Below are 26,836 nucleotides of genomic sequence, written 5' to 3'. Positions count from 1 at the left end.
ACTTAAACCACAACTTTAAATCTGAGTTTAAGTTAAACCTGCTAACAGAATACGGGCCTCTGTGCTTTGCTCAAAAGAGCATTCTTCAGATGCCATTTCTTTGTGTCATCCTTTACGTGTTGCTTTTAATGGCGATCTTCCTGCATCAGTTTTTTTTTCTTTCTGAGCCATTGTAAGAACGTTCATGCAGTCTTGTTTCTGTGTAGCTTTACAACATACGTCTGTATATTCCGTTTCGCTAAGTTCATTCGGTGGCATGTGAGAAGGTGTTCCTGCATCATTTCTCTGTGCTGTCTGGTTTGACGATCTGGAATGTGATAAGGTACTCTGGAAATGCCTGTAAAAATAACAAAAATATGTAAATTAAAAATATGATTACAGGTAAAATAAACAATTATTTCATGAGAAAGTCTTAGAATTAAGGTTAAATGCCACCATATCATGATAGATCTAGTTACGGTACATTGATATAAACTCATCTTTGTGAAATCATGAAATCTTAGCTGAAAACTGATAATGCTAATGATCACGAACAAAAAAGGCACATGCGAGACAGTGTATTAATATCATTTAGAAAACTATCCAACATTTTATAGAATTCCATGCTTATTTTGCTAATTTCTCAGTAATGACCTATTTTTTTCCAAAGCACATACTGTATGCATACAAACATTTGGGTGGTCATTCCATTGGATTCTCTTCGAACTCATTTTGAGATCGTAACCACAACTGGTATTTATCTTTAATCAAAAGAAGAATGATACCACATAACATAGGCACATTTTATATGAAAAAAATGTATCTCCCATAAGCAGATTCATTGTGAACAACTTTAAAAGGAAGTCATCAGAATTCTGCCCATCTTATACAAAATAGCCGATACTGAAAAGAAGATAAATTGTAAACAAATCTCAGATTATGTTATTGATCTCTTCCTCCCAGTTGATGACATACTCTGCATAGACGATATAGCTTTTCTCATCTTCTATCTTCTTCAAATTGGCAATGTTTCTCAGATTGTGTTATTTACCTGCTCTCCCCTGCAGATAACATATTCTGCCTACGCCAATCGTCCTGCACTAGGTCTACCAATAATGGAATAGTGACCAAGTGGAGCATGGGCTATTTTTGAAGGAAAATTTAGTAATTTGAATTTCTTCAAATTGGCAAACATTTCTCAGATTGTACTATTCACCTGTTCTCCCCTGTAGATAACATACTCTGCATACACTTATCCTCCTGCACTAGGTCTACCAATATCTATTCTCAATGAGTATTAGGTCATTTGAATTTCTTCAAATTGGCAACGTTTCTCAGATTGTATTATTTACCTGCTTTCCCCTGGATATAACATACTCTGCATACACTAATCCTCCTGCAATAAGTCTACCAATATCTATTTTAAATTAGTATTTGGTCATTGGAATTTCATCAAATTGGCAACACTTCTCAGATTGTACCATTCATCTGCTCTCCCCTGTAGATAACATACTCTGCATATGCTAATCCTCCTGCACTTGGTCTACCAATATCTATTCTAAATGAGTATTTGGTCATTTGAATTTCTTCAAATTGGCAATGTTTCTCAGATTGTACTATTTACCTGTTCACCCCTGTATATAACATACTCTGCATACGCTAATCCTCCTGCACTAAGTCTACCAATATCTATTTTAAATTAGTATTTGGTCATTGGAATTTCATCAAATTGGCAACACTTCTCAGATTGTACCATTCACCTGCTCTCCCCTGTATATAACATACTCTGCTTACACTAATCCTCCTGCACTAAGTTTACCAATATCTTTATTAAATGAGTATTTGGTCATTTGAATTTCTTCAAATTGGCAACGTTTCTCAGATTGTACTATTTACCTGTTCACCCCTGTATATAACATACTCTGCATATGCTAATCCTCCTGCACTAGGTCTACCAATAACAGAATGATGGCCGGGTGGAGCATGAGCCATCTTCATCGCTGAGAATTGAAGAAAAGCCTTCCCTAAGGTCACTCTGCAGAATAATAATTGTCTGTTAAAGAAAAAAGAAGAAAAGGACAAGCAGATTTTTAGCACAAGGAAATTTGATCTTTAGGAATACCACCACTTGGGCTGCATGGTATCAGAAATTGTGGCACTAGAACTTAAATAAATATCAATGTTGGGTTTGGTAATGAGATGATATCTCATATCTCTCGTAATATAGTGAATAAATATTGAGTGAAGACACACTTCTGACAACTAACATCTTGATACATCGATAGATAACCATGAAATCCACAAAATAGCATCGTTTCAGTTCATCAAGAAATGGAAAGGGTCATGAGAGCATCAACACAAACTTCCTCCCATATGGTCACTGCTGTGCAAAAAAAAACTGCATAGCATATATAAACAGAGTTCGAGACATTATACTGCCTCAATTTTACACTAAAGTTGGTGATAAATAGGCGATATTCTACCAATTACACTTTAAATGTGTCATACATATATGTTTTGGATGGAAAGCAACTAAAATCCCGGTGAAGTGAAGGGAAGATCCCATTGGAGAAATTAAGATGATGTCTCAATGCATGCGCACTCACCTGTGGCATACATAGCATGATCTATCTTTGTGGGCGGGGCAGCCCGTCCCTCCTCCGATACCATACACATACTGGTTGCTCTTGGACGAGTCCTCAGCAAAGTAGATACCAGCTCCGAACATGCCCCCGATGTAGGCATGGCGCTCATCGAACCCTTTATTCACGATGGCATTGATGAAGGGTGATCCTGTGAATGCAGACAGAGTTATCGAGTGAAAACCTTTCCCCAAAGACAGATTTTTATTCTAGTAAAGAACTCTACAGTGTTTACATACTTGTGCTAATTAAAAGCATGCGGTTTTGTCTTAAAAATAGCATGGCGCATGATAACGAAGCTTACAGGCCTCTTGCATATTTTTGAGATGCTAGTCACAAGCCTTAACTATACGTCATGATGTACTGCAATTTCAGACCTGGCAGTCTATTGCCAATGATTTATGAATTTTGATTTTAAAAAAAGGTTTATTTTAACTACAACAAATACAGATATAATAAGATCAAACATGGATTACAACTGCAGAAGGCCTTATTTGCATTGACACATTAAATCTTTAACAGCCACATCTGATTGATCTTCACTGTAATGGAATACTTGGTCCCTACATTACATGGATGTCTTGTAGGTTTTGGGCCCAACCTCATAGAATTACCCATTTAACACCAACATAAACGGAATCAAAATTACTAAAGTGTGACAAAGCTAGTCTTACCATGGAATAGCATTCTCTCGTTATCATGATTATGGTTCTCATCGGCCACCTCTTTCCTGCGATGTTCGTATCGATCCCACAGCTTCTTATTTCTCACTTTCTCTATCTTGATAATGTTATACCGGTTGAAGATGCCACCGGCTTGGCCGTTATCCCGATGCTCGCGAATCGTCGTCTGCATCTATACGACAAAATGAAAAACATGTTTGCAATCAATTCACAATAAATGCCAAAACAATCAAACTGTGTAAGCGGCCACCTCTTTATACCAGCCATCTGCCTATAGTGACTACTAAAACTGATTCTGAAGATCAAATACTATGTGCATAAGAATCATGTTTTCCTTGCATTGGACTGACTTAACCAAGATGATATATACAAATGAAAAAAATTTAAAGACATGCCTATTTTGAATAGTAATACAATATTCAAAACTTGTATCATCATTTAACATTTCTAGGGACTTTCAAAAGTGACTTTAGATATTATTTAACTGGCTTTAGCCTGGGGAACCCTGTTTTTCTAGCGATGTCAAATAAATAATCCTTACCTCGTCAGCAACCGATTGATATTCCTTCATCTCGGGTTGCATATCGATGAGGGTGGACCCTTGGTTGTTGTGGATGGTCAGATGTAGACTGGGAGTGCCCTGTCCACCTATTAATCTTTCTAATCCCTTGATGATCTTATGACGATGTCCGAAGGCATTGATTCCTATCTCCTTCAGCTCCTCGTGTCCCATCTCAACTAAGACATCCATCGTGATCTGGAGATGGTAAAGATTATGTATGAAGTATGTGTAACCCTTAAGCTCACAAAGTCATGTGTACTAGCCAGTCATGCATACTGGCCAATTATGAAGTAGATATATAACTAGCACTGTGTTTATTATACTGCATGCATGAATAATAAAAATCAGTTCATCCAACAGCCTTCCATTAGGACTGTCTTTAAAAACAAGATAAACTGGTACTGACTAATGGCAAATTTACTCTTTAAAAATGTACCAAGCACTGGTGAATGATCACAATGCTACTAAACAGCTTCAAAACCATTGCCATCTTCTGAATTAAAAGGAATTTTAATAAGCCAGAGAAAACACAATAAACCAGTTCAGTAGACAGTTTTAATAATAGCCTCACAGCTATGCTAATTTTCACTTCTTTCAAACATTCTATACAGATATTGTTTACAGGGCATCTGTCAAATGAATCAAACATCTAAAAAATTTAAAAACACACATGGTGATTGCATTATGATTTACCTGCTCCTTTTCAAAGATATCCCTCAGGTGATCCAACTGAAGATTGCTGAGGAATGAGCCAACACTAATGTCCATAGGATTGTTGCCTTCTATGGCTAATCGTTCAAACTGTATTGCACCGTCTCCCTGAACTGCCTGTCCAACGGGTGCCATACCACCCACAGCACCGCCGATTCCCTTACCGACACCGCCGATGGTACCACTGGCACCTGGCACCTTACTGCTCGCACCACCAGCCATTGCGCTACTGCTTCCCGTCAGAGCCGGGAGGCCAGTATTACCCATGGATGAAGCCCCGACGGCCGGAGCCGACGTCGGTCTAAAGTTTGTCGTGGGGGGTGGGGCACTGACCCCCATGCCGGCAGTCCTGATACCAGGGTTATGAGTTTGTGGGCTGGGTGTGGTGGGCGTGGTGGTAGGGCCGGATGACTTGATTGCGGTAGGTGGAAGGGCGTCCAGGAGTAACGATCGGACGTCATCCGCTGTTGAGAGGTCTAAAGGAGTTTGTCCCTCCTGGTTCTTCATGGTTGGATCAGCTCCATGAGCAAGCTTCAAAAGAGGATGGGAAGATAGAAAATACAATAGTGTAACAGATCTTTCATTAGACACATATAAAGTAACAAATAATCCAATTACAGGCCAAATCATCTTATCTAGCTAAAAAGAAATAACTTCATAAGACAAACTGTTTCGATTCCATAATTAAATTCATCAAAGAAACCAAGATTTTCAATATTATTGTTTTGGCTGAATCAAATTGTTCACCTGGACGAAGTCAGTGTAAAAAAGATTTTTAAAAAAGAGAAGTTCTTGTTTGGAGTCTATAAACAGTAAAAATCTACAAGTTATTTTAAAATATCACTCTTAGTTTTTACATAAGGATTTCTGTCAAAAATCAGTAGTTCCAGTAAATGTGATTTTGACAAGATATCATATGTTCAGAGAGAAAAAGAGGCTGCTTGAATATCAATTCAACAAATCAATGTCACTTACCAGCAGAGCACAAAGCTGGGTCCTGCCTTTCTGAGCAGCTTCATGAAGCGGAGTGAAGTTCCATCGATCAACGGCATTCACACAGGTTTTATGCTTGATCAATAGGGCTGCTATATCCAGGTGCTATGAGTGAAATAAGAATTCTGAGTCACATTTTCGCCTTTCACTAGTTTAATCTCCAATTTTTTAGTTTAATTCAAGCCAAATTCTTTGTTATAACAAGATGTAGAAAAGGTGGACGATTTTTCTGATGACTTTAAACGACACCTGTCAAGATCAATATCAAAATTTCTTTACTACACCAGTGAACGGGAAGCAGTAATTTGGGTTAAGTCATCTTCCAAAGAGACTAGCCCTCTAGGGGAATTCTTTTCAGAAGCCGATGGGATGGGGGGGGGTACTGCGCTCAAGAGGAATGTTTTCATGAGAATCATGTTAATAATGTAATCACCATGTTAGGTGTCCATTTATTGGACAAAGTCAGGAATGCGGACATCAGGAGTGGATTACAAATCACAAACACAATATGCGAGGAAGCTACAAAATAATGCCTGAGGTGGTTCGGGCTCATATGCTGTATGTCACAAAACTGCTTTCCAGTTCAGGCTTACAGAAAGGACTTTGAAAAGAGGAGACCAACAGGACGTCCCCCTTCCAGATGGAGGGACAAAGTCAGACGTGATGTGGGACTCCCTCTACTGGATGCTGAAGACCTAGCCCAGGGTAGAACTGAATGGAAAAGGATCACCCGCAGTAGGCGAAGGGACACACCGTCCTATGCACTTAAGTCAGTCAGTAAGTCAATGTTATCAAAGGGATGTCAGAAACTAGACTTACCCCATATGACGATGCATTGTGAAGAGGGATAAGGCCACCTTTATCGCGAGCGTTGACATCAGCACCATGCTCTAATAAATATTCAGCTACCTCAACATTGTTATAACCAGCTAAAAGAGAAAAAAATATGGTAAATATATGTTAATTGCTATCTAATCATCATCATCATCATCTTCATCATCACCACCATCATCATCTTCATCATCATCATCATCAATATCATCATCAACTTCATCATCACCATCATCATCTTCATCATCACCACCACCATCTTCCTGATCATCATCACCATCACCATCATCAACATCATCATCATCAACATCATCATCATCTTCATCATCACCACCATCATCATCATCATAATAATTTACCAATGGAAGGTCCCTATGGAAGTGTGGGTAATTACACTAATGCCCATGGAAACATAATATGTAATTGAATAAAGCTGTGGATCTGTTTTCATTTGGTAGATCATCCTAGGCTAAGGGCTATTTAAGACAATCACCCATCATGGTCCTCATCTTTATAACCACCAGTCGTTATCAAGCATAACTAAAATGTGCTCAGAAAACAAATGCCTTGGGAGAGTTTCATGAAAAGCTTTCTTCAGTGACTTTCAGCGACTAATTTGCTCTCGGCCAATCAGATGCCAGAATTTCAAGTAGCTCATAACATTTGTCAGTGAAAATCATCAACAAAATTCTTTGTGAAACACGCCCCTGATTACGAGTCAACTTTCAACCAAATACACGTATTCATATTGGATCTCCTTCATCACCATACAATAAACAATACAATAGACAATCCAGACTTTTTGCATTTCCTAGGAGGAAACTCTCTACAACCAATTCCTTTGAAAATACAAGACAAATCACAATAAAGAGCCGAGAGGCTTTCTTCGAAAGTTGCAGAACCGGACAGTATCGGAATCTCTAGAGTCTGGACAATGACATATTTGCAATCGTTCTTCAGCGGCAAATCTTTGTATGACCTGCTGTCCCAGTCCACCAACTTTCAAGAAAAGCCTCATTGTTATTTCAATTGCATTTTCAAAGGAATCGATGTGTTGTAAAGAGTTTTCCCGTAGTAAAAGCAAAAACACCCTTATTTGCTCATTTGAACTCACCGGCAAGGTGTAACGGCGTGGAATTCCTTCCTTGTGAATCCCTACAGTTAATATTGTCTGACGAGACCAGCTTCTGAACCCTCGCTAGACAACCTTTCTTTGCGGCATCCAAGAGGGCGGCATCACCCTTGAGCAAATCTTGGATATCCTGATCGCTATCCTTTACCAGGTTGAGAGGGGTATGACCATCACGGTTCTTCTTGTTCACATCGGCCCCATGCTGCAAGACAAGATGAAACCAATACCGTGGGAATGTCAATAGAAATCATTTTTGTTGTAATTGTTATTAAAATAAAATTATCACCATTATGTTTCATTACTATCATCATTATCTTTTGATATAATTATACTTCTCCTCCTCCTCCTGTGAAAAGAAGTGTAGAAAGGCAAAGAGATCAGATGAGGGGACATTCCTGCCGAATGACTCGTCTCAGAAATGGAAACCACTTATATTTTGAGCATGTAATATCCACTTGAACTTTTTTTGGGGGGGGGGCTCTTGCTTCGAAGAGTTATCATATCGATTTTTGTCAAAGACTGGTAAAACACATAGACGTATCTTACCTGAAGGAGAAGTTTGCAGATGTCATATTTTCCCTTGGCGGCGGCTTCGTGAAGAGGAGTAAACTTCCATAGGTCAGCAGCGTTGACGAGGGCACCTCTCTTCAAGAGTAGCTCAGTGACCTCATAATGCCCAAATGAACAGGCATTATGCAGAGGTACCAGGCCACTGGAAAGACAAAAATGAAATATGCATGTTTCATAACATTCAGAGCATGATCGCAGGGCAACACAAGAACCTATCATATGTGCATATATATGATTTTGTATAATTTGTATTGACAAATATTTTGTAAAAAAGGAAAGAAAATAAATGCTTAGGTGAATGGAAATTGAGTTGAATGAAATTAAGTTGTATTTGACAATCAAGGCAATGGGAGGAGATGCAACATAGAGAAATATGCAGAATATTCACAAATGATTGCATATTTCTGTACATGATTTGCAATAGGATAATATTAAAGATAAATACCAGCTAAGATCTCAAAATGAGCTCAAACAGAATCCAATAAAATGACCACTCAAGTGCTTGTACAAAGAAATAAAAAATAAGTGCCAATTGGCTCTGGAAAAAAATGTGTAATTTCTGAGAAATGAGCAAAATAAGCACAGAATTTCATAATACTTCGGGGATTTTTGCAAATAATATCAAAACACTGTCCCATATATGCCTTTTTGTGTTAGTGATCAACAGAATTATTGGTTTTCAGCTAAGATTTCATGATTTTAAAAAGATAAGTATTTTAATATACCAGAACTAGATCTATGATAATATGGTCACATTTAACCTTGATTTTAAAGATTTCTTATGAAATAATCATTTGCTGCAGCTACTTTCCTCTATCTTCAAGCTTAATTTAACAAATGATCCACCTACCCTTTGTCTTTTGCATGAACATAAGCACCATTACTTAGGAGATACTCGACGACTGCTACCCTGTTATAGCCCGCTGCAAAATGAAGTGGAGTTGAATGCCTGCCTTCTTTATCACAGCAATTGACGAGATGTTTACTGCTATCCACCATGGTCTAACAAAACAAAAAAATGCATTAAAAAATCAAATAAAAAGGTTTCTAAAGAAACAGAAATGAAACATTATCAATGTAGTAGGCATTTAAGAAAATTAAAAAAAACATAGGAATTCAAGCACGAAGGAATTACAAAAACAACCAAATCAAACTACTGTAATTTTTTCATTTTGTTTGTACTAGAGCACTAAGAGACTTAACTATAATTTGCACTACATGAAAATTGAGAATTATTTTTATTATTATTTTATTTATTAATCATTATTAGGGAAATTCAACAGATTTCTTTACATAACCCATCACACAATATCTCCTCCCCTCTAATGCTGCATTCTCCTTTCTCTGCATAATGAATAATCTTGCTTTAGATTATATGTTGCAATGCAGAACACTATGGCCCATATTCTGAAGTCGGGTGTAACTTAAACTCAGGTTCAAAGTTGTGGTTTAAGTATGGAAAGCCAATTGTTACATAAATCACTAACAGTAGAGATATGATTATTTCAGCTCATTTGGCTCTCAAATCATTCATAATTGTCTAGGAAGTATGAAAAGAAGATTGTCTTCACCATGGATGAATCAGAAAAGAGCACAGTAAACATACGAAACATAAAACTTAATAAAAATTTTGACACTTTTGGTTTTTTTCCATAATTTTTGCACAGAGTTGGACCATGGTTTCAGTTTAACCTGACTTCAGAATACAGACCTATAAGTATTTAGCACCACCATACATGCCAGGCAGGATTGGCTGAAAACACAAAATTGTCCAAGAGTGGTTATGAAATAATTTTTTCAATGAGTTTTACCTTCATTTTATCAAGATCACCAGCTTTGGCAGCTTCTAAGAATTGCATAGTTTCATCTGACATCGACATCCTCTGATCCTCGGCTGAATAGAAAATGAATGAACAGAAGATATAGATGCAAATTCAGAGATCTCATTCACAATAAATTTTGCAATCCATACTGCCCCAATTTGACAAAAGGAAAAGCGAATTACCTCTTCACCCCACCTCGGTTTTGAGATGCGTTTGCACTTTACAAAATTATTTCGTCTTCTTCCATGTCAAACTCTTAGAACTTCTTAGAAAAGACACTACACCTGCTAGAAGATATGACTAGTTAACCATCATGCTATAACAATAATACTAATAGTTACATTCATATGCAGTAGGATCCATAGGATCCATCACTTCCACACATAAAGTGCACCCTCTCCACTCCCTGGGGGAGTATCCTGACCAGGCAACCGTTTATTGGTGCACACGTGCCAATCTAATCACATTGACATTTATATCCTACATGTACATGTATGTGGCGTCTAAGTAAATTACAGACACCTTTATTAGCTCTTAAAAGAAATTACACTGATATAACCTTGCTTCCTTTTGTGAAAGCAGAACAGTAGGCCTATATACAGTGAAAGCTTTATACATGATGACTTAAAGGTAAATGCCAGTTGTGGTATAGACATCAAAATGAGTTCGTACAGAATTCAATGAAATGACCACTAAAGTGTCTGTTTGCATAAATGAAACATGTGCCAAAGGATTCTGGAAGAAAGTGTGTAATTGCGGAGAAATCAGCAAATAAACACAGGATTTGGGTAAAGCGTCGGGCCCCACATTCAAAGCAATAATTATACACTGTCCCACGTGCGCTTACCTGTGTTGGTGATCTTCAGTGTGAACATTTTTCAGCGTAGATTTAAAGATTTCAAAAAGTTCAGTTTATGTAACTGTACCAGATCTACATGTAGATCCTCGATGATATACTGACAATTAAGCCTGGTTTACAGACTTTCTCATGAAATCAGTGTTTACTGCAACTACTGGCATTTCTCTTTAACACAAATTTATCACAACAGTAGGTTTGAGGAGACCCTTTTGGACATACCTTGCAGAATTTTTTGGATATTTTCTGAAGCCAGCTGACTAGGGGAAAGTCCTTGCCTGCACAATGCACCTGTATCGGCCCCGTAGGACAAGAGTAGCTTGCAGGCTTCGGTCAAATCATCACGAGCAGCATGATGGAGAGGTGTCTGACCAAGGTTATCCGTTGAATTCACCTAAATAAACAACATTTTCAAAAATCGTATTTATTCATTTTGATTTTCTTTTGACAGGGAGGCCTGGTAGGTATTTCATAAAGCTGTTCGTAAAGTTACGCACAATTTATGCACGACAGGAACATGATCTTAAGTCCTAACTCAATTACACAGGGACATATCACTTGGCATGAGAAAGGGTTACCAGTCGTGCATAAAGTCATTCATATCTTACGAACAGCTTTATGAAACACCCACCAGGTGGATGTTTCATAAAGCTGTTCGTAAATTAAGGGTGACTTTTAAGAATGACTGGTGAACCTTTCTTACACGCTCGATAATCACCAATGAAAATTTAATGGTGAACATCATTTACCACAAGAAAGGATCACCAGTAGTTCTTAAAGTCGCCATTAACTTACGAACAGCTTTATGAAATGGCCCCGTTCATATAAAAACTTGTTTTCAATACAGCCCTTTACATATACAACAATTGCATCACAGTGTATACAAAAAAATTTGAAAAATGAAATGAAAAATATAGAAAATAAAAAAACTCACTAGTATAATTCACTCATAATCAAACATGCTATGTAGCATGGCCATCACATTGCACTTATCTTTAAAATGTTACTGAATTGTGTTCTAAAAGGTTGAAATTTCCTTCTATAGTTAGTTCCGATATAAACATCAAACTTTAGTTAGATTCTTGACTGTACAAATCCTAATTTTTTTCCTCCACTATTGATGGATCTGAAATATATTACAAATTTCACAAAAATAAAATCACATGCTCTAAATACCTTATCAGATCTTCACTCCAATATTTATATAATAACCAAGCTTAGAGTTGGTATCTCAAATGATTCTTTAGATATGGCATTAATATGCAATTTTCAGTTATGTGATAACCTTTATTATCTTTAATCCCCCACATTAGTTGTATCACTAGCACTACAATACATAAACATGAAGTCTCTTTACCAGGCAACCAGTTGCTGAGAATTAAATGGGTGATCCAGGCTGGAGATATTTATATCTCAATAAGTAGAGTAAAATTCACTAAGTAATATGCTAAAAATTTTATCAAAATCAGATAACAATTAACGAAGTTATTGAATTTTACAGATTTGCATTAATCCAGTGAAACAGTTCTCGGCATCATGACGGCATGTCATCATAAATATTCATGAGGTGGGCTGATGTCATATCCCCACTTGTTTTTTTGTATTTCATTACCAGTATATGAAATTACGTTTATTCCCATATTTTCTACCAAGAACTAAAACAATTGGATTGACAACTGAATAAGTGCATTAGTTATATTGCAGTATTAAACTTATTTCATCTTAATTGAGACACATCTTTTATACATGTATGAAAAAAATGAAACAATTATGATTTCATGTAATAACATAAGAAAAAGTAAAGTGGGGACATGACATCATCAGCCCACCTAATAAATATTCATGATGATGTGCATATAACTATTTTCACAAAATATTGATAAACTTTTAATTTCAAAAACTTTTTTTTTTGTTACCAAATTTTTATGGAATTTTCAGCATTTTGCTCTGTGAATTTTACTCTATTTATTTAGATATAAATATTTTCAGCCCAGACCATCCCTTTAATAAGAACGAAATCAGAATCAATAGATGGACATTCAAAAATATAATGCCTCTGGTAACTATCAAAGGCAGGCAGAGGCATGAAAATATCAAGCATTATGAACATGTTTTGAAGGCACAACCTCTAATATCATGCCACCAAAATTGGTATATCAACAGACCTGCAAAATTCTGGCTGTGGCACAAGTGCTCATCGCGGTGCTCAAGTTGCATGCAAGTTGCGCACTGCTCTTACAGATGAAAAAAAAAAATTTAACATGTGTATATCTCACCCTGGTTTTAAAAAAATGATTGAAAAAGAACAAGTTACCTTAAATTTCATTGACTTAATAAAAATAAAAAAAATTAATTCTTTTTTTTTCTACAAAATCGTATTTTTGAAAGAAAAACTTACTGTCGCATTTTGGTTGCAAAAACGTACTAAATACGCCAAAAACGTACTGATTGGCAGGCCTGCGCCAATATGAACTCACCTTAGCATCATGCTTTAGTAAGATTTCCATTACATCAAGGTGGGATTTAGTGGTTGCCGTGTGAAGAGGTGATAAACCACTATACAAAAAGTATAAAAAAAAGAACACAGAAAATCGTTATTCACCAAATAACATACATGTTCGCTTTACAACTCCCTCTTTTTAATCCCATATGATTTTACCTTAATCGTAGAACAAGTTTAACGATAGTAATATAGAGCTCCTATATGGTAATTCTTAAGAGAGCTGTAACAATTTGTACACCAGAGGTTATCAAATCATAGGACCCTTGAACAAAACATTAACACACAAATTTGAGCTTTGACCAAATCTTTCTCCCATACATATTAAATATATGATCTATATTTTCTCATTGTATCTTTAAAATAATGAAAACTCATCTAAAATTACTAGAGAAAGAAGAATCATGGGTCCCATTACAAAAAACAAATCTACCGATTGTACAACTGGTACCATCAATTTTTTTTCTATAAAATTTGGCATCGTAAAAGAAATCTATTAACTGTATATTTTGGTTAATGGAATAAATCATAAAATTTGTACTCTGTTATCAATTGTTACACTTTTAAATGTATTTATTTATTTTTCAATAATTTCAGAACATTTACAACAAATCAGCAAATCAGGTATTTTAGAATGAATATGTTTTCGGGCTGTGTAATATTAAACAGATACAATCAATGTTCAGAGACTTCCTTCCAATTATTTGTACATGGTTTTTCATAGACCTAAAATCAAAGTCAATTGCTCGATTGATTGTATACTTTATGCAACAAGGTCCTAGACTAGGAGGGCAAACATGAAATGATAATAGACTCACTCGCTATTCTTATCAAGAAGATTGGCTCCTTTCCTGATGAGGAGGTCGACGACCTGTCTGCGTTTGGGAAACACCGATCCAGATGCGCAATGCTGTCACAGAAAATATAGAAAGATGAACAGTCAATAACATGAAAATATTTGAAGGACCATCACAGGATTAGTTGAATGCAGGAAAGCGGATGAACATATCTATGAATTTTATGATAACAAATGATTCACAACTGTACGTCATTCTGTAGCATGAATGTAGAGTGCTCAAGGCGCATAAAGAGCTAAGAGTTAAATAAAAAAGTTTTTAGAAGATTTTTTAAAGTCTCGATAGAGGTACATTTTTTATGTCTTCAGGAAGGTTATTCCACAAAGTGGGGCATGCAAAAGCAAATGATCTTTCCTCCCAAGTTTTTGAAACTTTTGAAATAACAAGGTAGCCAGGAGTGGATGAGCGCAAGGACCTGCTTGGTCTGTAGTAATTGATAAATGACAGACTGTATTGTGGTGCTGATCCAAGAATACTATGAAAAGCAAGCGACAAAATCTTAAAGTTAATCCGATTTTTTATGTGGCGGCAGTACAGCGAATTCTAATGTGTAATTTCAGTGTAACGGACCTGTGTGTTGGCTCATTTGGATAAAGCAACATTAATCTGGCGCTGCTTAAGTGGCTGCCTAGCCCGCCATCTATTGGGCAAAATGAATTTTTGGAGGATTTCTATTTCTGATATCTATTTCGAACCATAAAATATGGATTACTACTTTATCATATTTGTTACATTCTACGTTTTCAATGCATCACACTTACAGTACGAACCAGTTCTTAAAAGTTTATCAGCCATATTTAACATTCAGTTACGCACTCAATGAGCACTCAATGAATTTTAAAAAAATTATTGAACAGTTATAGAGAATGCACTTTGTTTTAAGCATAACAAACATGATGTGAAATCTACAACAGACATGAAACTTTCCAACATGCAACATGTCATGTGAATTAAACTCGAAGCAAGAGCATTCTCTAAAACTGTAAAAAACACCAGATATCCAAACCGAGACTGATATTATGAGGACAAATGCCATTGTTGCCAGAGATAAAGATGTATCCTGACCTGTGAGCTTGGCTGTATATAAGGGTCAGCTGATTTCCACATGGCACTGAAACCTACCCAGTATATTCATGAATGCAGCAGAAACTATTGTTGTTATTAACAAAGGAGCAAAAATAACTTCTGATTATTGATGCACCTACAGTGTTTACATACAAATACTTAAACTTACCAAAGGACGGTCCATAGTGTGCGGATGCATGAAGTTGACCACGTCGGCAGTTAATTGCTTCTTAACCTTGGCCAGATCAGCCTGCCTACATGCTTCGAGCACTTGGTGTCCTCGAAACTCATCTGAACGAATAATGAAAAGTGGGATCAGTACAAATTTTATACACAACCTGGCGATAATTAATTATTCTTCAGGTACAAGATTTTTTTCATATCTGGATTTAAATCAGTTAGACTGCACATTCAGAGGCAGAAATTCCTGCATACAATAATATGTCCATTTATATAGCGCTGGTTCTATGTACATATACTCATCTACTCAATGTCCAGTTGAGCGAGGACAGATCATGGTCACAGAATGAGCTCTTCCGCATATTATTCAATGATCTTACATGTTTGATATCATGAGCACTTCAGCATTTAAGCATGACTTTCAGTCAGACTTATCTCTGTGTAACCCACGTTGAGTATAAAGCATGACTTACACTGCAGAGTGTCTTTGAGTTCTCTAGTAGGAGCGGCATCAACGGCACTCTTAGAATGGCAGTTCATCAAGAATGGATCAGCTCCTTTACTCATCAAGAAGGAACATACTTCAACCCTGTCATACACAATCAGCGGAGAAACAAGGCAATCGGGACAATCAACATTGTGAATGGGAACTTGACCTAGACATACGCCCCATTTACAATGAAAGGTCGGCCAAATGCGGAACCAAAGTGGCAGCTCATTCGGCCTGGCTCAGGAGGTTCTCTCTGCCCAGCCCAGCTTTTTTTTTTCACTGCAAACATGTGGAGTCCAAAATGTGTTACCATAATCCACTATAGAGTGGTAGTTAAATATCACTATTCTAATCATTGACTGCACAATGTTCTAGGTTGTATTGTTTATATCAAATACCATTACAATTTCTCTGAAAATCTGATCACGATGGATCATGCAGTATTTTATGGCTATAATATGTTTTATATTAACATAGTACATTTGCCAACTTGTCTTGCCATGTTTGAGCACCATGAAAATTTGAGCACTGTCGCACCAAATCTCAGGAAGACTTCATGAAAAATAGTACATTATTATGGCTCAGATCCAATTAGTCAGTGAAAATAATTGGCATGCTTTATAAGACACTACCCCGACAGGGCTTCAGGAGTACACGTACCTTGATTTTGAAGCTGCTTCATGGAGAGGGCTGAACTGCCACAGGTCTACCGCGTTCACACTGGCACCATGCTTGATCAACAGCTGGGTTACTTCAAAGTGGCCGTAGGAACAGGCATTGTGCAAGGGAACCAAACCCCTAAAACAACAATATAAAGGTTGAAATCAATGAAGGATGGGATGGATGAGGAGGATGATGATGATAATGATGATGATGAAGATGATGATGTTGATGATAATGATGATGATGTTGAGGATGTTGATGATAATGATGATGATGAAGATGATGATGTTGAGGATGTTAATGATAATGATGATGATGAAGATGATGATGTTGATGATGATGTTGATGATGATGATGAGGGTGGTGATGACAATGATGATGATGATGTTGATGATGATGTTGAGGATGTTGATGAGGATGATGAAGATGATGATGATTATGTTGATGACGATGTTGATGATGATGTTGATGATGTTGATGATGATGATGTTGATGATGATGTTGATGATGATGTTGATGATGTTGATGATGATGATGATGTTGATGATGATGAGGGTGATGATGACAATGATGATGATGTTGACATTGACAACAATGATAATGATGATGACAATGATGATGAGGATTCATACAGTGACTATATCATTGGTAGATACTTAGTACTTAGTAGAACTTTACATCGTGGATTTTCAAACACATGTTCACGCAAAACAAAAACAGAATTCAAGTTCAATCAACCACATTCAATGGTGATATTTCGAAGTAGAAACTGCAGGAAATATATCATCAGTTTGAAACGATGTCTCTGTTCATGTAGAACAAAAAAAAGCTTGAATTTGAAATTAACAAGTTGACTTCAGATCAGGCTTATCAAAATCATAGATGAACTAACCCTTTGTCTTTGGCATGTACGTCAGCACCCTGTTGTAGTAACATCTGAACTATGGAGATCCTGTTATAACCAGCAGCAAGATGCAAAGGTGTTGACTGTCAAGATAAAATACATATAGTCTCGGTTTTTAGTAAATCACAATCAAATCACAAGAAATTCAATCAATTGAACTCACTATTATGTTTTTATGATATGATTACCAATTTTGTTTAAGGGGAACTTCACCCTGGCAATAAATTGGTTTCTTTAAAAGCAGAAAAATTAAAAAATATTTGTGAAGGTTTGATGAAAGTCCATCAAAGAATAAGAGAGTTAAGGATTGTTAAATTTTTCATTTTGTGACATCACAAAATGATTCTTAAAAAATTTCTTATAGAAAGGGGCATGAAATTATTTGTCTGATGATATATACACTGCACAAATAAAAGCACTTTAAATTTTTGAGAAAATGGTAATTTGTGGAATTTGTATTCACAGGACACATGGAGAAGCTGCTCGCTTGTGAAGTCACAACGCAAAAATTAAAAAATTCATGAATCCACTATTCTTTGAAGGATTTTATCAAACCACCAATATTTGTTTTTTATTTTCTGCTTTTTCTTAAACCTACATGTATCTCATGTGAACTTTTCATACAACAATCTATCCTGGCCATATTTTACTCAAAGTGCAAGGCAAATTAAGTTGAATAGAAAAGGGTAATGGTCACAACATATTAACATTCATACAAGCATTTTTTTCTAATCAAAGCTAAAAATCGATTTCCTACATCACAAGATATGAAGTCAAATCATTTTATTTTAAGCCTAAAGTACAGGTCATCAAAACAACCTACTACTACACTACAAATTGGACGTATCCGAGAATGAATCAACATTGGCAAGCAAGGCTTCACGATCTGACATGGGAGTTGGTAAATCATGTAATAAACTACTTGTATCCCTACATAATGTAATCTATAAAATTTAAAGTTAAGGTCTCCGACATCTCATATTATGAGGGAGGTGCAACCAAAGTATATCGGAAATAACTTCCTTAGACTCACTATGGGAACAGTGAAGAGCAAATCTCATACTACGCTTAATTACCATGGTGGAGATATGACATTTCCATAAATTTCATCTTTTGTTTTGTGATCTCTCCAACTCATATTTTGTACCCTCACTAAAAGTCAAGTATATGTGCCATCTAGTCTACCTTTTAAGGACTTCTTGATTGTCCATGTTTCTGAACCATACAAAAGGATACTTTCTACAAATGTCCTAAAAAGGGAGAAATTTGTTGACAGAGAAATATCAAATGCAGCTTATTGCATGCATTCCATGAAAGAGCTTTCCTAGATAGAAAGTCTTTTCTTGAGTTGATTACATGTATGTATGAACCCAAATACAAAGACCAAGATTGATTAGAACAAGGTATGTGACATCACTCAGGGTGCTACATAACTTTTTAGAAGCACCTGCCCAGCTGGGCAAGTAGATCTTTAAATAGTTGGAGTATACTTGCCCCAAAATTTATTTCACTTGCCCCCAAATATCCTTGAAAATAACCTTTTACCTCTTCAAAAGAAATTTATGCATTTTTTATAAACCGTTCACCCTATTCTCTCATTTTGACATGAACTGAACTATTATTGTATTTCCTTTTCCAAAGTAATTTTATCTTGCCTGCCATGACCAAAATCAGAGTCAATATCATAATTTACCATATCACATCATTGATCCTCAATTTGGTCATTTTTTCTGTGAGAATTTTGCTTGCCCAGATTGGGCAAGTAGTTTTGGTCTTTACTTCAAAACACTTGCCCAACTCTAACTTGCCCCGGGCAATCGGGCAAGTGCTTATGTAGCACCCTGCATCACTGATCACAACCACTCACCCTCCTCCCATCACACGCATGGCAGTTAACATTCAACGGCGTCAACAGAGACATCAGCTTGTCTTCGTTTCCACTTCGCGCTGCTTCCAAAAGTTCATCTTTCTTATAGTCTCCTGTTAATACAGCCCTCGCTGGAGGATCAGCTAAATCTAGAGGTGTCTTCCCATCGGTGTTGCGTATATTGGGATCAGCACCGTGCTGTAGCAAAACTGATCAAGACAATAATAGTAATAGGTACGAATTAAGTTTGGGGAAAAGGGGAGGGAATATATTACACTTCTTTTTTTATATGTTGATTTGAACATTTAAAAAACATGACGGTCTATCTTCATTCAATCATTCAAAGATGGATAGTCCATGTAATTAAGGTTCTTTAAGAATTCATCTCTATTATTACTAGTCAACACGATTATGGTTATTATCATTGACATCATCATCATCAACAACATATTCATCACGACCATCATTATCATGACCATCAATCATTATCATCACCATCATCTTCATCATCAACAACAGCATCCTCAGTGCCAGAACTATCATCTGCATCACTACCACCACCACCACCATCATCATCATAATAATCATCATCTTCATCACTACTATCCCCATCATCAGCATCATCATCTTCTCTATCATCAACATCATACTCATCATCACTATCATCTCCTTAATCACCAGCATCTTCTTCTTCATCACTACCGTCATCGTCATCACCATCACCATTACACTTACCAATGCACACATCGATTTTGCCTTTAATTGCAGCTTCATGGAGAGGAGTATAATTCCAGTTATCCCTGGCATTGGCATCAGCACCATTCCTCAGGAGGATCACTACGACCTCTGCATGCCCAAAGGAGCATGCGTTATGAAGCGGTATCAAGCCTCCATCATCTCGGGAATGAACATTAGCACCACTCTGCAAGAGGTGTTCCACTACATCTTTGCGTCCAAATCCTAGATGAAAACACAGGGAAATGAAGAAAAATGACATTAAATTCATGATCACCCATCAACACTCAAGTAAAAGGGTACATTTTGTATGCACACATTTTTTATTCTTATAGGGACCTATATAGGGACAGTGATTTTCCGTTTCAAAAAATTGCCTTTTCCGTTTCAGAAAATCTCAAATTCCGTTTCAGCACGTCAGAAAACGGAAATTCCGTTTCCCCATAGACTTTGTACACACGGAAAAGTGACAATTCCATTTCCAAATTGAATAGCAAAATGAACGTACACTCGCACTAGTCAAACTTTATATCTGCTACTGTACCAACAACACAATAGAATCCATTCTAATCGGATCTATGCGGGTGTAAATATTATTTTTACAAAGACATTTAGCATGCATACATCCTCACCTCTCACATCATTAGCATTATTTCACGGTGAAATGATTTTTCATCGATAATTTGGGGGGTTTTCTGACATCGTTATCATCAGTCAACGGCCTTTGCCAATCCGCCATCTTGGATTTTAAGACCACGATATCGTGCTGTTACATCTTCAAACGTAGAGGGCAGCAACACACGACCGTGCATAGTTGGAACAATATGTGTACAGTGCAGTGAAGCCCATCCCGGCTGGCCGGGTACGGGCGTGGGGTACTGTACAATCGAGTGTGCTGATGTCGGGTGCAGTCATTATTTGTGAATTGTCATGATTGTAGCGAAGTGAGATCGTGTTTTCTGGGGTTTTGTGGCCATTTAATATACTCATTTTGTTGTGATTTTGGAGTAATTTCTGTTGCTATTCTGTGTATTTTGAGGGAAAATGCGTTTTCCGTGATTTTCCGTTTGAAATGCCACTTTCCGTTTCAAAAAGCATTTTCCGTGAATTCCGTCCGTTTTCCGCGATCGCGGAAAATCACTGTCCCTACCTATATCACAAGACTCTTCTCAATCTCATCTTCCTCATTCTTGCCTTTCATTTTCGTCTCTTTCATTCCCCCACCCATCAGTCCTCATTTTTTGGGGAAAACATAAGCTTCTGGTAGTATTTAAGTAATTAATTTCTGTTTACTCCTTTCAATATTTTATGCCATCAATATTCAATACTTTCATAACAAAAATACAATTCTAATTCAATAATTACATTTTTGTTTAAGGGAAATTATTCTTTGCCTTAATTTTCATTACAGATTGAGCATACCGGTACAGATCTTGTTTAAATAGGACTTAGGAGAAATGCCGAAAATTTGCTAGCGATTTAAATTGTCGAAATTTATTGCAGCGCAATTTTATCGCAACTTTACACGTCCGATATTTGGAAACTGCATCCGATTTTTGGCAAAAAACAAGCTTCTGGTAAAAAGTAATTTCCGTTCACCATTATTTTTTTCATGACATTAAAATGATTAATATTCAACATAATTTGTACTACAGAAATAAACATGATTTTATTTGATTCAATGATTGTATTTTGGTTTTGGTCCAATTATGCTCAAGTGTCCGATATTTGGGCAAGTTTACTGACTTCCAAAAGAAGTTCCATCCATGACTTCCTGTCTTTGTAGATGATTTTGAATTAATTTTGTGTGAACTGTGCAAATTTTTGCCATTGAAAATCAACTTCATGGTAATTTCTGAAATGTACACAAATTATGGTCACTCCATCATTCTTTAAATTTGTTTACTAAAATACAAATCTTTGACTCATGCTAGACTAGTTGTGAAGCCGGTTCTTGATCCTGCGCTGCGCCTAGTCTTGAGGACGCAATGATGATGATTTTTTTAGATATGTCTTACATTTCTTCATCATTGACGTCTTGACACTCTCTCCATAGTGCCTTCAGCGAACGACCAAAACAAAGATGGATTTCCCCCAAAAATCCATCTTTTTAAACCGAAATGACTAGAATTTTGTTAATTTTATTAATTCTTACACCTTCCTACGCCTAATGCGTAGGAAGGTTTTAAATATTACTTTAAAAAATGTAAAAAAATGAAGATTTCTTACCTAACTGATGCCGCGTAGACCTCTCGTTCCACATGTAAACAACGGAAATACAATAGCGTCGACCCTTGAACCGCTTATGTATGACGTACTTCCGGAAAGCAATGCCGTCTTAACGAACAATTTAGAGATAAAAAATCTTATTTAACAAATATTAAAATTATTTCGTGATCATAAATAATTTATATATATTGATATGAGTTATTTATGATCACGAAATCAATTTTAATATTTGTTAAATAAGATTTTTATCTCTAAATTGTTCGTTAAGACGGCATTGCTTTCCGGAAGTACGTCATACATAAGCGGTTCAAGGGTCGACGCTATTGTATTTCCGTTGTTTACATGTGGAACGAGAGGTCTACGCGGCATCAGTTAGGTAAGAAATCTTAATTTTTTTACATTTTTTAAAGTAATATTTAAAACCTTCCTACGCATTAGGCGTAGGAAGGTGTAAGAATTAATAAAATTAACAAAATTCTAGTCATTTCGGTTTAAAAAGATGGATTTTGGGGGGAAATCCATCTTTGTTTTGGTCGTTCGCTGAAGGCACTATGGAGAGAGTGTCAAGACGTCAATGATGAAGAAATGTAAGACATATCTAAAAAAATCATCATCATTGCGTCCTCAAGACTACGCTGCGCCCGCACAGCAGACTTTCAAGCAGTAGGCCACCCTACCGCACCCGGCATTGCCCGAGCATGTAACTTTCAACATGCTCATCGTAGTCATAATTCATAACCTTACCTGCTGCGAAATGAAGAGGGGAACTCTTTCTTCCAGCAGTATCCCTTGCATTTATGTTACTTGAAGAGACAAACTTTTTTACTCTGGTCAAATCTCCATTTCTACATGCCTCAAACAGCTCACGATTCGGTTCACTGTGGGCACCGTGCTGACTGCTACTACCAGGCAAAAATGACGACAAAGGTATCCTTCTTGTCGCCATTTTGACGATGATGTTGTTTGTCGATGGTAAAAATTTGTGTACAAAGTGAATGGCATATGAAAGAAATAAGACGATGTTTTCTGACCCAACCCGGGATGCCAATTTTAAGAGTACAGACTGCAAGGATTTGGGAATAAAAATGTCAATAATGATAACGAAAGTAACAATAATGATAATAGATATGTTGATAGCAATAATATTGTTGATTATAAAACTAGACATTAACAAACATTACAATGATGCTAAAAAAATAATGATACATGTAATCTTCTTTTGTTTTGTCCTGATCTTCAAACGGCTTTAAAATACATCTATACAGTGCGTATAAAAAAACCGGACAGATTTGAAAAGTCTAAAAAAAAAATTGTTTCAAATTATGATGTCTATATTTTGGTGTTAATAGGTGCTCTGAAATCATATCTTTCGAATACCATTAAAATATTTAGTTTCGTTCATGCTTGAGCGAACACGGAATGTTTTTGTCTGGGGTTGAAAAGGAACTTTCGCAATATAAAATTATAAATATGATGATCGGACTTACATGCTAATCAGCAGACCTCCTAATATTCCTTTTTTAAGCAAAAACAAACATTTTTCAATCAAAGTATGGGAGAGCGTGTATTTTTGTTTCAAATCCTTTCATTGTGTGCTACAAAGGCTGTGGTGCTTTTGAACAGTAGCATACAGATGGGGGGGGGGGGCTCGGGTGCTCCCCCAATAAAAAAAATGAAAGGAAATAAAAGGAAAGATAGAAAGTGAAATATGATTTAAATGAATATTGTATCAAAAAGTGGAAATTTTTTCTCGCTTGCTTCGCTAGCTCACAAATTTTTGATACATTTTCTCCGATCTGCCATATCTAGTTCTTCAAAATTGACTCAATACACCATTGCCATTGAAAGACTTTAATCCTTCCTGTCAGTGTCCTGTCAAGCACATTAAACTTGGTCGAGGAATCAATAACCCTTATGTTTTTTAAAGATACAATAATTCGTTTCACATAATAAAAGGATTTGACTAATTACAAGTTCTCCCAATTGATAATGCAAATCGACCAAAAGTCTTCTTTTCTTCCTTATGAAAGAAAATTCAAAGGTAAAAGAAGTTTTAATAAAAAAATAATAACTTCAAGTAGGCCTAAATAAATGAATTTGTAAATGAAATTTGACAGCATAATTCGAAAATCATGGCAAAGATAATGAATAGGCTAAAAGGAATTCTGCTGATTAGCAAAAGTCTGATCATCAAATTTCTCATTTCTGCCATTTTGGCGGAAGCCTTTGAGCCCCCGGCAAAAACGTCCCGTGTTCGCTTAAATGAACAAAATTTATTTTCTTAAATGACATTTCAAAGATACGATTTCAGAGCATCTATTAACATCAAAATATAGATATCATAATTTGAAATAATTTTTTTATAGACTTTTCAAAAAATGACATTAGCAATTGATTGTTATTAACAATACTCAAAGAAGGAGAAGACGGAAAAGAAGGAGAAGAGAGGATGAAGGAGAAAAAGAAAAAGAAGAAGGAGGAGGAGAAGAAGAAAAGGGAGAAGAAGAAGAGGAAGAAGAAGACTTTTTGACTTTTCAAAATGAAACTTTATTTATAATCAAACTATAACATATATACAAATAAAATACCAGAATAATATACTTAATAAGTACAATAAGGACTCATATAAGCAAACCAAGAAATAACATTAAACAACCATGTAAGTAGGCCTACAATTCCTACATTCAAAATGACCAAACCAGCTCAAAAGAAGTGCCGACAGAACAAAGGGCATTGTTCACGCACCATCGCTTTACGAAGACAGTAACGTTATCTTTTAACTTAAAAAACTTATAATCAAGAAAAATCCCGCTTTGAATTTGGATTTCCAAACCAATAGGGGATCTGAAAAATTCAAAGTACGATACAGCCAATAAAATTCCTTTTGAAACTAATTAACACAAATTTACATAAATGCACGGCTTCCCTGCAGCGGCCCGAAGCATGAGGAACCAGTGCCCAGTATAGAAGTCAATATTAATGTTCGGAATGAGTCGGTGAATCAGAACTGATGATGCAAAACGTTGAGGGATTCCTGGATGACCGGGCACTGCATGTATGAAGAGATGGATGATGGTCCCAGTCTCACCGCACCATCCGTACAAGAGATTGAAACCGATGTAAATGATGATGATGATAAAGTTGATGGTGATGATAATTATGATCATGATGATCATGATGATCATGATTATGATGATGGAGTTGACGGTGATGATGATGATGATGATAATCATGATCATGATGATCATGATGATGATGATGGAGTTGATGGTGATGATGATGATGATGATGATAATGATGATAATGATAGTGGTGGTGTTGGTGGTGATGATGATGAGCGGGGTACTAAGGAGATTAATACCGATGTTAATGATGATGATGATGGAGACAATGATGATGATGATGATGATGATGATGATAATGATGATGATGGTGATGATGATGATAATCATGATGATGATGATGATGATGATCATGATGATGGAGTTGATGGTGATGATGATGATGATAATGATGGTGGTGGTGATATTGAGAATGATGATTGTGAAAATGATGATGATGTTGATACTGATGTCGATGCTGATACCATGGACCTACTACAACATGGTGATCCCGATGTTTATTAAGGTAATGACGATGACCGGGGTACTATAAGAAGAAGATGACGGCGATGGTGGTGGGATTTTAAAGTTACTAATGATAAAATCAATGATGATGATCATGATGAACATTCGGTTCCATGACATTTGCTCCGGCGACAATTGCCCCGATGATGATCAAAATCTAAAACCTAATCTTCAAATAAATCCTAAACATGCTAAAGGCATGGTCACACCGCCCGAGCGTTGTTGGAGCGGTCGTGGAGCGGAGAGAAAAAAAACATCCCCGCTCGCTACCGTTTACCATTTTCGATTTCGATTGTTTTTTTTCGATTTATGTTTTCGATTTTTTCCCCAATTTTGTGAGCGAAATTTCGGCCCTCTTTCCCTACCACTCCATGACCGCTCAAACAACGCGGTGTGACCATGCCTTTATCCTCATCTTTGAATCATTCTGAACCAAAACTTGAACAATATTACACATGCCCTCTGAGATAATAAGACCAGAGCAAAAGTCGTATTACCGACGATTATAGTGATTATGATGAGGATCATGGCTTGTCTTCTTTCTCTTTTATTCATTTCCTATATGGTGTTATTTTTTCCTTCATTTGTATCCATATTTCTTTAAAAAAAAATATTCTTTCATTATTATTGTTCTAATTATTTCTTAAAGTAATTTATATCTGCAACCCTATCTAATCTACAAGATTTATCCCTTTTACTACACTCTACAAAACCTCCTAATCAATTATTTTCTTGCTTTACTTTCCCAAATAATAAAACCAAAATTTTTAAATAAATATGATGATATTTTAAAATAATGTATATAATGTTGTGTTTTCTTTGTGATTGAAAATGCAAGTCAAATAATTTAAGTTCACTCCTTATCTGCAAAATTTTGTAGTAAATTCGATATACAAGTGGCACTCGACTACTTTGTTCGTCGCCTATTTGAATTTTAT

General features: G+C 36.3%; 1 protein-coding gene across 1 annotated transcript; it reads right to left on the bottom strand.

Annotated features, from left to right (window-relative positions):
• On the bottom strand, positions 1–26,299 carry LOC121425248 (poly [ADP-ribose] polymerase tankyrase-2-like). Its single transcript, XM_041621268.1, has 23 exons — positions 26,264–26,299; positions 23,017–23,335; positions 20,044–20,268; positions 19,309–19,517; positions 17,430–17,524; positions 16,535–16,672; positions 15,858–15,973; positions 15,374–15,495; positions 14,101–14,192; positions 13,260–13,338; positions 11,005–11,176; positions 9,915–9,997; positions 8,954–9,105; positions 8,080–8,245; positions 7,516–7,735; positions 6,390–6,499; positions 5,553–5,675; positions 4,560–5,108; positions 3,846–4,061; positions 3,296–3,476; positions 2,586–2,772; positions 1,876–2,032; positions 1–337 (listed from the first exon to the last, which is right to left on the bottom strand). The coding sequence occupies exons 1-23, from the start codon at positions 26,297–26,299 to the stop codon at positions 278–280; spliced, it is 3,807 nt and encodes a 1,268-aa protein (XP_041477202.1). The 3' UTR covers positions 1–277.
• Positions 26,300–26,836: the final 537 nt, after the last annotated feature.

This window comes from Lytechinus variegatus, chromosome 12, assembly GCF_018143015.1.
Source record: "Lytechinus variegatus isolate NC3 chromosome 12, Lvar_3.0, whole genome shotgun sequence".
Lineage (NCBI taxonomy): Eukaryota > Metazoa > Echinodermata > Echinoidea > Temnopleuroida > Toxopneustidae > Lytechinus > Lytechinus variegatus.
Note: the sequence above shows the minus strand (reverse complement) of the source record. Positions and strands in the feature narration are given on the sequence as shown.